Here is a 14,071-nt window from a genome sequence, read left to right as displayed (position 1 = left end):
GAGAAAACGAGAAGGAAGCTATAGGTCAACTTACTCTGTGGAAACATGTTTCTGTCTGTTCTTCTGCAGCGTTCTCAAACTTAGATTGATGATTTATAAGACCTCTTTAATCCCGCGTAAAATGCTATTTAAAACCCGTTACACCTGTTAAAGAGCGGCTTGAATTCCAGGATCGGTTTATCTGAACATTTTCTGTCATTTACTGAAATCTGACAGACAAATCTGATAACATTTGAGGGCGTAACGTTGAGGGATTCACCCACAACACACCTGTAAACCACCTGCAGCAAACCTTTGTCCAACTGATCGCAAGTGTTCATATTAATCAGCTATTGTCTAGTCGTGTCTTTGACCTCGTTGTCCAGCTGCTGCTGGTGTTTTAGTGCCCCTGCTGTCACTGCACTCATCTGCTTTGCTTGGTGTCGACATCTTTCTCTCGATACACTTAAAAATGCAAAATATCGTTGTGATCGAGCGGTTTTGCTATTAAACAACCCCATGCCAAAAATATATAAAAACTGCCAGTGATAAAAGACAATGACGGACTTTTTAAGACACGGACAACGTGAAAGACTAACGTAACCTTTGCTTGACTTATTACCCGTTACCTGTTTTCACCCATGTGTCTGTTGATTGGTTGGTTCGTCAGCAGGATTACACAAAAATGACTCAACAGATTTCCTGAAACTTGGAGGGAGGATGGGACTCGGCCAAGATTAGACCCCCCTGACGGAAAGAATAAATAAATAAATCAAGCGTATTTTGGTGGTTGCTATCTATGAGTGAGTACAATTCTACGTGAACCAAATAACTGTTGGGCCTTGGCAGCGTTTGAGCTCCACTTAGTGATTTATTAGATGAGATAAGATGTACGGAATAATTAGCGGATGATGGATGGATGGATTGATTTGTGACAGGAGTTCCAGGTAAGCGTGCAACTACCAAAACAGAGACGAGCAGATATGACGAGGCAGAACTCGCTCTTGGCTTCACCGGTACGACAGCGAGCGCTGAAGAGAGACCGCAGCGTGCTGTCAAAATATTAGCTTCTGACAGCGCGAAGCCAAAGAAGTTCAGATCATTTCTATCTCGACTCTTTACTGTTTGCAAGTAAAAGACGCGTTTGTAAAAAGTTTATGCCGAGAATCAACATTTGCCCGTCGTCGCTGGGTGGGATTCCTCGCTGATGTTGCCACAGTAGTGACAGTTTTCGCTGCAGGTCTGTTGTTGTTGACTGAAGTTCCACAAGAAAAGATTAAATAACCTCCTGCAGCATAATCCTCACATCAATCCTACTTAAGGTTTGTGAGTGTCTCCTGACAGCCTGCAATCAGATGCAAAAACACTTTATAACGTAACTGCCCGCTGCAGGGAAGAGAAAGTATTTCAGACTTTAATACTTTCTTTTTTGAGGAAACTGCAGGTCTTGAAAAGCTCTGTTACGCGTCCGATTGGGCGAACTCGACTTCCGAGACGTGGACGACGCTTCGCCTTTTTAATGTGTTTACCACAGCGTGCAACATGTGTACATGCAATGCAGTGCACACATTCAGGACATCCTGACATTCCAGTCAGATGATGATGTGTAAAGGTGAAAGCAACGCTAGTAAAAACACTTCTCGTTTAAAAAAAAAAAGAAAAAAGAAAAAGGACATCCAAAGGAAATCATCAAAACAACACATACTACAGTTGTGAGCGACAACAATGGAAAAAAAGGGCAAAAGAAAAACATTGCAGAGGTAGCTTGCAGACGAGCTCTCCTCAAGCGAAGCGGCGTGGCTGCGGCTGGTAAATATTTATGGAGTTGTCATGGGACCCGTCCCCGGCTCAGGATACTGTTTAAACAATCTCTATCTGAGCACCGGGAGGGAGACGGAGACACTGTATCATTACAGCTCCCATGCGGGCCCTTGTCACAACACCACACACAAGGCAAACAGTGGAGCCACGCCGGCACAGGCGCAGCGCGACTAAAAATAGCAGAGCAGGGTTTTGGAGAGTGACAACGGCTGGAGCCGGAGGTGAGCCGAGGTGAGGAAGTCCAGGTTTGGACCCAACGATGGAGCTGGTTCACTGGGGCAGGAGAGACGGGAAGAGCCCGGCGGAGCGTCGAGGACTGGACGGATGTTCGTGACCTTAACTGGAGAAATCTTCAAACGACAAGCAAACGTATTTGATGATGATTCACTAACGCCAGCTGGCCTTTAATCATCTATAAAACACAAAACTGCAGCTCTCTGTTACCAATCAGTCATTTATTAAAGGCAGAAATGATTCATAGTTAATCAATATTAGCTGTTAATTAAGTTAAAGTTTAAAAATCAGTTTGGACAAGAACACAAAGCCTTGATAGTAGATGATGCTTCAAATATGGACGCTGCAGCAGAAAATCTACAAATTCTTAAAGGGACAGTGTGTATCAAGTATTTAGCGCCATCTAGCTGTGAGGTTCTACACTGCAACACTCCTTTGTTCACCCCTCCCGTTCTGAAGGCGTTGGAGACGTTCCGGAAGCTACGGTGGCCCTGACGGACAAGAAACTCATTGTCAAAATATGGACTCTTTCCCAACAGCGTCGAGTATTTCTACTGATTCGAGTACTGAGGTAAAGATGTAGTTAGTTATTGTTATTGTTAGTGACGAGCGCTTTCGCTGAGCTCCCTCTCAGTTCTGCAGTCAAGCTAGCTCTGAGTGAAAACGCGTTTAGCCTTACTACGTAGTACCACGTAGTGCTTTGTGTCCCTCTCAGCAGTCCGTAGTTTTTTTTAAAACCGGAAAGACATGGCGGCCTCCATAGAGCTTGCCTGTGCTATGTATATTCAGATAGGTAATTCTTCGCTCAGGAGGATAAGTCAGATTGTTGGCAGAGGTAACTGTACACCAATGAGGACTTACTTATGAACGAAGACGTTGATTTGAGTTCATAAATTACTTAAATCATTACACACTGTCCCTTTAAGTGTACTGTACAAAAAACAAAACAAAACAAAACATGAGCCGGCTCAGAGGGGAGAGAGGAAGGTGCAGAGCTCGACCTGTTGGAGGAATAAAAACCGTGGAGTCACATCAGATTCTGCTCGGGACTGACGGGAGGAGAGCTCAGAGATAACTTCTTCACTTTTAGGATTTAAAGTGGATTTATCTTCACTCCCATTTATCAGCCTGACTGCAGCAGTGATCCGCGGAGTTGACATCAACTGAATTCCAACACAAAGACCTAGTTTACGACTGATGTACAGGAAGGTTATCTGGCTGCTAAGGGTGAAAAAAGCTTTTTACAAGTATTGAACACGCTGAACATTTCTATTTAACAACCAGCCTCGCTGATGAGAATCTATCTGACGCGACTTCCCCCCCCGTCGTCACTCCAGCTGTCCGGCAGCGCTGCACTCAAAACGCAGCCGCTGGGTGTTGACGGACGAGGGAACACGGAGCAAAACCTCAGCGGTTGCCGTTCCACAACGCACATCCAACCAGCGGAATCCTTGAGTCAGACACAAAATGTTCATAAACAAGTTAATCTCTTAAAGTTCAAATCGTCTAAAAGTTTAGTCTAGTTCGCCGACCTCCTTCATAACGCTCTTGACTCTCTTTGAACTCCGACAGGCGACCTAATGAAACACACATCATGAGTAAACAACTGGATTTCTTTAGGTTGATCCTCGGTGGGATAATGTCAGCACATAACTCAAGGAAATAAACAAGATGGGCACCCAAGATTAGTGCCACCGATTCAGTGTTTGACAAAAATGTGAAGCGTTGTCCAGATGGATGGATAAACAAAAAACATAATGCATCAAACCACGACCATCGCCGACACGGACGCATAAAGAAGGTCTAAATCTAAGATGCACATGTCGGGTTATTCTGATTACTGTGGTTCCATAGAAGACATAAATGAAATAACCCCAACCCAAATCTTAGTTGTGCTGAAACACATTTTGTCTTGAAGTTTTTGAGAATCCGTTGCACTTGATGAGCAGACAATAATCTGCCTGTGTGCGCTTTGGTGCTCAAAAGATTGGAAATCGAGATTCAGGAAGCAGGCTCAATTTGGAGCTCGTCTGTGGCGGAAAATGTTAAAATTTGTGTTGGAGACCAGGAGAGTTTAAAATTAGCACAGAGGTGTTGACCACGGTTTGGCTCCGACGCCGGCGAGAGCGTACGGAGCAGAATACGGGTGATAGTGTTAATGGGAACGCCAAGATCATAAACTGTGGCAGCTGTTGGAGAAGCCGACAGAGTTAGCTACCGTGACCGCCACCAGGTGCTGGATCCAAAGGTGATCCGAGCAGCAACACGAAAAAAAAAAAATGGAGCCGATTTTGGTGGTTTGGAGCCGAGCCCACAGGAGGAGAGGGCAGCGTCTGTGGCGGCGGAGGGAACCTGACTGAGAGCAGCTGGGAACAAGAAAACAGGCTTTCTCGTAACATGAGAGTTTGTCTGGAAAGAACTGGGCTTCCCTGCCCGGGGAACAATGACTTCACAGACTCCTAAAACATGTAAGATTAAAAATAAATATTGATATTCTCCCATGAGTTCACCGACTCACACACACACACACACACAAGAGTTTGTTCATAAGCATTTACTATAAATTCAGTTTGCCAAGTGTTGAACTGTTGATTGAGAGTGAGGCCCCAACTTGCAAAAGTATACGAACAATAAATCTAATTAATCTCTGGTTACAGTAAAGCATGAGAAGACTGAGGTTATAGGATGGTGGAGAGGTTACTGGCTTCTGTTATAAATCTAGGATGAATGGTGGTGATGACGTGACGTACAACACCGTGTTGATCTAAAGACAAATAATCTGCAGCTATTTATTGTTTTCGTTTGACCACAGAACAAACATGAGTCCTGTCTGAGAGATACAACACAGGATTCCTCCGTTCTTTACTCTCTGCAAAGGGTCTAATAAACAGTCCAGACTCAGATTGTTTCATTCTCAATCACCACCTTCTCCAATTTGAGGATTTGATGCTTTTCTTTGTCTTAATGTGACGATAAAAACAGAATATTTCCTGTTTATTTGACAGTTTAAGGGAAAATACAAGCAATATGACATCATCACTACGAGGTTTTTCCTGGAAATTGTGGTTGACATTTTTCACAAGATTATACAGACTGCAGGATTAACTGAAATAATAACTAGAGATCATCTTATGTGATGGGTTGGCCATAGTCTGCATCACTGTCCTCAACCACCTCAGAGAAACTTACACACTGAAAACTGAAAGTTACCCTAAATGCTCATGCACAACGTTACGATATGCATATAGTGTTAAATTCATCCATATTTCCACACGTTTTCTGAAAGGTTACAGGTATGAACGAACGGAGCAGGACCTCTGGTAGTCGTGCGGGGCAGTGCAGCAGTTTGGCCAATAACTCAAGCGACAAAAGACCAAAAGACAAGAAGAAGAAGTTTTAAAGATGGCAGAACTATTTGAGGACAGGTAATATGAGTTGGTGAGAAGTTTTAAACATCCTTGATTTGTTACGTTACCCGAGCCCACAATCACTACATAACAGCTGGGAGGAGATCGGACAGTGGCGAAGGAAAAATGGTGGTCCGTGCAAGACAAGACAAAATTGCCTTGACCAATTGAGTTACGCCCTCTAGTGGTTGTACGTCTTTACATCCTGTCTTTAAAAAGGTCGACGTTTCAGGCACAAAAGATTTTGTGATCGTCAATCATCTTTAAAGGGACAGTGTGTAATATATCAAGTATTTAGCGCCATCTAGCTGTGAGGTTCTACACTGCAACACTCCTTTGCTCACCCCTCCCGTTCTGAAGACGTTGGAGACGTTCCGGAAGCTACGGTGGCCCTGACGGACAAGAAACTAATTTTCAAAATATGGACTCTTTCCCAACAGCGTTGAGTATCTCTACTGATTCAAGTAATGAGGTAAAGATGTAGTTAGTTATTAAGGCTATAAAACTAGAGGTTCCCTCTCAGTTCCGCAGTCAAGCTAGCTCTGAGCGAAAACGCATTTAGCCTTACTACGTAGTACCACGTAGTGCTTTGTGTCCCTCTCGGCAGTCCGTAGTTTTTTTTAAAACCGGACAGACATGGCGGCCTCCATAGAGCTTGCCCGTGCTGTGTATATTCAGATAGGTAATTCTTCGCTCAGGAGGATAAGTCAGATTGTTGGCAGAGGTAATTGTACACCAATCAGGACTTACTTATGAACGAAGACGTTGATTTGAGTTAATAAATTACTTAAATCGTTACACACTGTCCCTTTAATAGATTTATCAATGCAAAGGTGGAAAGTGTGTGCAAGAATGACTCTTTCTCAGCTTAATCAACCGATATTAAACATAACTGCGAGCTGCAGCTGTTATTCTCTTTGTTGCGGTGACGTCCGCAGTAGGACACACACGCTCTGGTCTAAAGTAATTGGTGCGTTTTCTCGAAACTCTCTTTGTGCCGGTAAGTGTTTTAAGAGACTATGTCATCCAAGTCCATTTTTGTCCCATTAGGTAGGACGGTAAAATGATCCCCCCTGACACAACATGTTGGTGTTGAATATTTGTTTTTGTGGAACCTGAGCTGGAATCAGATTAGACCCCGTCACTGATACAGAGCACAGAAGTAAGAATGAGCCCCATTATCTCAGGTTGGCTGGGTGGTGATGGATGGATGGAGGTGGCGGTGGTGGTAGGGCATAACCTTCAGCTGCGGGTGTTGAGTCATAGCACGTGTGAGTCACTGATGGGGGGTTTGGAAGGGGGGGGTGACAGGGTTAATGAGGCTTGCTGAGGAGCACTCACTGGTTGGATGGCTGGTTGCTCATGATAGGTCCCACAGGGGCCCACAGGGACTCGCAGCGCCCCACGGCCCATTAACTTGCGGAGCCAACCCGAGCCAACACACAGGATGGAGGTCCTCGCTGGGCCCGCTCCCAACACAAACACTCAGGTAACAACCAGCGCAGGCCAACGGACTCAAAACTCAAACTATACAAGCTACACAAAAAGGAGCAGCGATACAGTTGACAGGATGTGTGTGTATGACTGAGATATACCTGGAGTCAAAATCACAGACTTTAAAGTGAAACTCTCACCAAAATGCAGGAGTCAAACCTTCGTGTAAAAGCATAATTACGACGAAAGAGGCACCTTTAGGATTTACTGTAGTTTTGTTTTTCCGGGTCAAACTCATTTTCAATGGGAGTGCTACGGGCACTTTTACACTAGCATCAAAATCTCTATTTTTAAAACAGTAAGAAGTCTCGACACAACATGAAACTTTGCTGGTAGTATCACCAGGGTCTCTACACATGAACACGAGCATTGAGAACATTGTTTGTGTACACAGAGTTTACTAAAAAGAAGGTTTTTGAACAACTCACGTTAGCAGTAGCTTGTTCCGCTCGCCGTCGTCCTGCCAGTGGAGAAGTGTCGATCTCAGAATGTGACGTAACCTGGAGGACAGTTAAGGTGGAACTACTGTCTTCCAGCAACAACTATCCACGCGAGATCTCACGTGACTTTTCCGGCTTTTTATTTTAGTATTGTTTCTTATATGAGGCTCCTTTTTCAACTTCAAGGTCAATATTGTTTTTCGCTCACGACAAAACAACAAATTATCTGTGCATTTATATGGAACTAAGCTTTAGGAGCATTCTACCTTAACTGTCCTCCAGGTTACGTCACATTCTGAGATCGACACTTCTCCACTGGCAGGACGGCGGCGAGCGGAACAAGCTACTGCTAACGTGAGTTGTTCAAAAACCTTCTTTTTAGTAAACTCTGTGTACACAAACAATGTTCTCAATGCTCGTGTTCATGTGTAGAGACCCTGGTGATACTACGAGAAAAGTTTCATGTTGTGTCGAGTCTTCTTAGCGTTTTAAAAATAGAGAAATTGATGCTAGTGTAAAAGTGCCCGTAGCACTCCCATTGAAAATGAGCTTGCCTGAAAACGAAAATACGTTAAATCTTAAAAGTGCCTCTTTCGTCTTAATTATGCTTTTACACGAAGGTTTGACTCATATATATTCACAAAAAAGCCTAGGTTGCATTTTGGTGAGAGTTTCACTTAAAAGTCAATAATACACGTCACATGTGATCCAGGTCAACACCGGTCGCGTGTCCAACACAATGTACCGCAAACCAGGCTGGGAGGAGGAGCGCTCCGAAGTCAAACTGTTAACGCAAAGAATAAATAAGCAGAGCAATGATGTTGCACTGACTCATTATGTAATTTATGTATTTGCCTCCAGGCTGCGTAATATAACTCGGGAAAACCATCTGCAGCCACTGACAGCTAATGATAAAAACATTACAAACAGTCACAGTGCGTTAAGGAACAGCATGGAGCGCGATAAAAGTATAAGCAGTCTGTACGAGGTTAACGCCTGCCAAGAAAATCCTGGCAGACATTTGCCCCCTTTAGATACGGAGGTCAAATACAAAAAAACGAACCATAAAAGTTAATAAACAGAGGTACCACATGCAACAGAAACGCCTCTTCACAGCATTCCTGGCTCACAGCGAGGGTACAAAGCTAAAGTCGTTCCTTCTTTAAGTAATTTCTGCTGTGGTTATATGACCTGGGGTACATTATACTGTGTATACATTGAGTTTCTGTCGGTCTGCCAGAGAGCGTCCACGTGCAGTTCATGAGGCTCCTGCGCCGCGTAGAGAAAATCTTGGATGCGTGGAGGAGGATGAGGAGGAGAGGCATGAAGAGGAGGCCCTCACTGTTGATATTAAGTAGCTGGATCACTGCCTCACCTTAGGGAAGGCAAACCTCGAGTGCACAGCGTGGAAAACCACATACATCATTTTAGTCTCTAACAAATAAGATTAATGGGAGCTGTGCTGGGGCGCGCACATTTCTGTGGTGTCCGTCGGACGGCGGCCAAACCAGGCGGACCGCAGCGCTAGACCTGAGGGACTGGCACGGTGAGCCCCCGTGAATGACTGGTCTCGTCTGTCAGTCAGCGACAGACCCCGGCAGGACGCGCAGCATCAACTGTTATTACTATAATTAATGTATCTTAAAAGCATAAATGGAATCAGCTGAGGGACGCCGGGATTTACGACCAGAAACATCGACTAGAAAACACGAATGGAATGTGCGGAGTGAACAAGAAAATGTGTTTTGATGGCTGATTGGAGGTCAGCTGGAAGAACAGTACACAAACATTCCTCAATAAATGAAATCATACACATTTCCTGGTGGGGAAAAACATACGACAGAAAGTGACATGTGTGGCGTGTGAATCACTCAGAGCGAGAGCAGCTGAAATTCCCCTGTAAGAGAGATTAACAATGGGACGCTTCAGACGGAGATACTGCAGATAGAAGGCAGCTAGATCCTAACCGCTTCGCTCCGATAGGGAATAACGAGATCTTGACTGTGACAGTGGATTGTCGGATAAAGAGGCAGCAACCTAATATAGTTTGTACGCTGTAATAACAACCACCTACCTAGCTGCCGCTATTCTCATATCATGGCAGCTAGCGTTTGATAGCTTATCTCTTAGCACCGATAGTGAGGGGTGCTGAGGCCTGGAATGGGAGCTGTGGGGGTTTAGTGCAGATGCCCGTAAAGATTATGTTCACAAGCCTGTCGTCGCAAACAACCAAGACTGAACGTGTGTGTGTAAGCATAAAAAGATAAAGATAAATAAACTCTTTTTTTTCTCCCCGAGCCATGCAGAGAGACATATTTAGAGAGAGAGGGAGGGAGAGAGATGGAGATATGATCCTCATCCTCTTTCTGATGCTGTCACCGTCTGTTTTATCTGGTTTTTTTCCTCTTTTATCTACCCACAATCCTCCTTGATCTCTGTTTGTGCAAGCCACCTTGACTTCCAGCTGAGGCCGGTGCCCTGTGATGTTTGCATCTTAAAAAAAGGCAGCAGATACAGTAGAGGCTTTAGAGGAAGTTTTATCACAAGACGACAGAGGAAATTCCAAACCATCCTCTTTCTACGAAATACAGAGCGACAGATGGAAAGAGAAATAAGCTAGAAATCTCACCTGCATGGTACGCCACCGAGCCTCGGCTCCATCCTGGGTGTCTGTTCCTGGGGTAGTCCTGCACAGACACAAACAGACGCGGGTCACAAACAAACGTTTTGATGTTTTGGACGAGCTTACATGGTTAAAACACGGCCTCCACATTAGGGGTGGGTATCGGCAAGAACCTCACGATACAATACGTATCACGATACTTTGGTCACGATACGATACGTATCACGATATCGCGATTTAAATAAAGATGAAAACACAATTACCTGTATATGTACATCAGATGATATTGATCAGAGGACAAATTGAGTCAAAAGTATTTCATTCAAAACAGCCTCTCCGTTTTATTTATTCCCATGAAATTTCCGGGCAGTAATATTCTCTTTGTCCACCTCGTTGTTCTTGCCATCTCTCTTAACTTTGAAGCCAAAGTGCTTCCAAACGTCAACTTTAAATTGCGGAGGCGTTGTTAACTTGCCATCCATTTTGCAAAGACCACAGCCACTCTCTCTACTACAGAAATACACCCGCCGCACAGCAGAGTCGCTCTTCGGCGCCACCTACCGGAGTGGAGGAACGGAGGTCGTACTGCATTCACAACGCGTCTAAACATGAATCTTTTTTTTTTTTTAAAACCATCTTTGGAGTTGAAAAAACGATATTGTATTGGGCGGCAAAGTATCGCGATATATTGCCGTATCGATATTTTTACCCACTCCTACTCCACACATCTGCCCATTGCAGTGGACACCATGTATGACAGGGTTAAATGCAGACTATCGCTTGTACGACACCCCGCTCACCGCTTCAACGCGAGGAGAAATCCAAAGTCTGTCAATAAACTCTGAATTACAGCGTAGAGCAGTTTAACATGGTTTCCCTGCAGCACAGGTTTAATTAATATTGTTGTATTCTTTGACCAACATTAACATTTTAATGAGTGAGATGATTCCTTTCTATTTTGGATATCTGTCAGTTTCGTCGAGCCGTCTCCCTCCTCATCTGTCTGCATGTACAGTATGATTGCCTTTCTTCACGGTTTCACCATGCCAACAGAAATAAGTAGAGGGCCAACTTTTGGATAAGATCTGAGGATGACTCAGAGGTAATTACCAGAGATTTTTATCTGTTTTCTAGGCTGCACCTCCATCACTGCAGAAACACATTACTGAACAATAGAGGAAGGAGGAGGAGGAGGACACAAAGGTGCAATCTGTAGAATATGACCAGAATTCCAAAAGCACCTCTAAAACACTGAGGTAGCGAATCTCCAGAATAACAGACAACTGCAGCTCGCTATCCTTTGGCTGTAGCTTGCTGCCGTTAGCTAACTTTATCGCTCAGTTAGCCGTGACGCGAGTGGCTCGTGAGTGCCGAAACCACAGATAACTGGGGGCTCAACTCGACTGGATTTGGCGGTATGACCTGAGAGTGAACACGGGACAGAACACAGCCTCCCAGAGCGACCAAGCTCAGTTTGGCGTCAGGAGTCACAGTACAGCGGCGATACAGCGGCGATACAGCGGCTCGAACTATGGCGACGACAAGACGTGTCAGGCAGGGACAGGAGAGGCGTGCGACTGGAGACGAAGCAACAGGAGAGACGGACATGTTTAGCAATTAAAACAGAATGTAGATCTGGAATATTTTCACATCTTACTCTGGGAATCGAGGATTTATTTCAACCAAAGCAGAGGTGATTGTGGAAAAGCCAAACCACCAGTGTTTTGTTGTGTTTTATTTAGTTCATGTCGAGTTTGAAGGAAGTGTGCTTAACGATGACTCTCTGACATTTTGTTAATTTACCACAGGGGCTATTGGACTCAGAGCAAAGTGGTATAATGAGACGGGACGGGTCGGGCTTAGCTGGTTAGCATGCTAACTCCAGTAGACATCTTGAGCAGAGTACATAGATGTCTGTCCACAAAACCTCCAACACTTGTTGCTTCACACTCTGTTGACAATGTTAGTCCATTTTTCCAACGCTTTAAACCAAAATTCCAGCCACATCTTACATACCGCTCCTTTCACAGACTAAAAAAAGGGCAACAGAAATACTTTCATTTAGTCTCAGGTCAAAGAAATTCCAAATTATGAACAGGATTGCAGAAAAAAGAAGAAAAAGTCAGCCTTTGGCGAGTCGCAGTGAGGGGAAAAGTTATTTCATCCAAACAAAAGAACGGCCAATGATGACTGATGTAGACACCGAGACAAGAGACAATACATCACTCAACTAGAATTACTGCCTGGCGGTTGTATAACTCTGCTAACCAGTCAAGTTACAGTTTTACTCTGCCCAGAATCATAGTATATAAAAAGGTAAAGACTTCTGAGGAATTTAATAAAAAAGGGTCTTAAGTTATCACTACCGTTCGCATGTTTGATTCCAGCAAATAATTTCCAGGGAACAAAATAGTCAAATTCCTTGTGTGTGTTCATGTTTGGCCAATACAGCTGATTCTGATAGAACACACACATGTTGAACCTGGCAGCACAGACGCAGACAGACAGACAGACAATCTCCTCCACAGTTTCATGGTGGACACCCACGTTTAGTGTCATCAATTCAGTGTTGAACGGAACACAAAATATGATCTGTTCATGAGTATTATGATGTCACACTGAAGTTGAACTTTGACCTTGTAGATATTATGATACTATATCATCCTATTAGACGTTTGTGTGAAATGTTGTCACAGGCAGTGTATGAATTACTGAGTTATGGACCGAAACATGTGAGATTACGAGGTCACAGTGACCTTTGGCCAATATTTGGTTTGCTCTGGTTCCTGAGATATTGTGTTCACAAGAATGGGAGGGACAGACAGACGGCTGGATGGAGGGAGGGGACAACCCGAATACATAATTGTTCCCACCAAGCTGCCGCCAGCGTGGAGGCATAAAGACAAAAAAAAAATGGGCAGATGTAATTATCATTGTTAGCACCTGTGTGGAGCAGAGAAATGAGTAATGGGGGACGACGCAGACCGGCAGCTCGGTCGGGCCAGGCAGACAGTGCGCAGCATTTGAGGACAAGACATCAGGGAAACATCAACGATACTGTCTGACAACCCCATTGGGGCTTGAGGAACAGGAAATGGAAATGGATGGGGGGAAAGTGAGAGAGGGAGGAGAGGACGGAGTGAGACATCAGCAGAGGAAGACAGAGAGACATGGAGGAATGCAGCTACTGCTCCAAGCCTGAAAACTCCTGATCCGCCAAGTCTGCTCCTCTTCCCCCTCGTCTCAACCACAAGCCGGAGGATTCCTCTGGCTGACTGGCATGTGGGCTGCATCTCCACGAGGAGGAGAGGAGCGTCTGGGTGTTCGCTCCCTGATTGATGATCCGCAGCCCCCTGATCTGATCAGACATTTTGAGGAACTCTCTGAAATAAGACAACATTAGGGACGACTGCACAAATAGCGGGGTGGATTTATGGTGCTTTAATGTAAACCGCAGACTTGGGTCTGACAAATGGATCAACTCCTTAAATGTCTGTTTTTATAGCCGTCTTCTTGGTAATTGTTGTGTCCATCATCTCCAATTCAAAAACATCCACTCAGTGAGCTCTTTTCAACAAATAAACATAGTGGGTAAAGTGAGGAAACTGAGGCAGCACGCCCTTCTCTGCACAACGAGAAGGAGGCTTTACAATATTTCAGCTCTATGGTATCTCCTTTTTAGTAACGAGGAGCAGGATGAGTCTTCGGAATCCCAGCAAGTGAACAAAAATACTCAGTTTGGGAGCAGCTGGCCAAGAAAAATAAAGCCAAGTGACGCCTCTTGCTTATAATCGACAAGCTAAGTGATTCTCTGACAACTCAGAAGTTACATCCCCGTAATCTAGCCTGTGTGCTGCTCTCAGCCCTCAGGGAATGACAAGGCTGAGAGCAGGGCGGTGTCATAGTGCGTCCACCGAGAGGAGAGTTGGACTTTTTGGCTCACTGTCATGGGCTGGCAAGCAAAGCCACGATCACTCTCAGAGTAAACTGAGCCTCTTCCACTAGTGTGTAGCCTAATGTTGGATGCGCTAATTATCTGAATGTGTTCATATTCTGCTGTATTGATTAACTTT

The 14,071-nt window shown here is 44.5% G+C and overlaps 1 protein-coding gene across 5 annotated transcripts in view; it reads right to left on the bottom strand.

The window, feature by feature from the left end:
• The window catches only part of spryd3 (SPRY domain containing 3), a 53,935-nt gene that overhangs the window by 8,403 nt on the left and 31,461 nt on the right, over positions 1-14,071 (bottom strand). For all 5 annotated transcript variants that reach the window (XR_003984708.1, XM_030423805.1, XM_030423806.1 and 2 more), the window contains exon 8: positions 10,005-10,062. Coding sequence is in view for 4 of the 5 variants with exons in the window: in XM_030423805.1 (XP_030279665.1) it covers positions 10,005-10,062 (58 nt within the window). In the remaining variant the exon portion in view is untranslated. The remainder of the gene's footprint in view (positions 1-10,004; positions 10,063-14,071) is intronic.

Source organism: Sparus aurata, chromosome 7, assembly GCF_900880675.1.
Source record: "Sparus aurata chromosome 7, fSpaAur1.1, whole genome shotgun sequence".
Taxonomy (NCBI): domain Eukaryota; kingdom Metazoa; phylum Chordata; class Actinopteri; order Spariformes; family Sparidae; genus Sparus; species Sparus aurata.
This window is presented reverse-complemented; position numbering and strand designations above follow the sequence as displayed.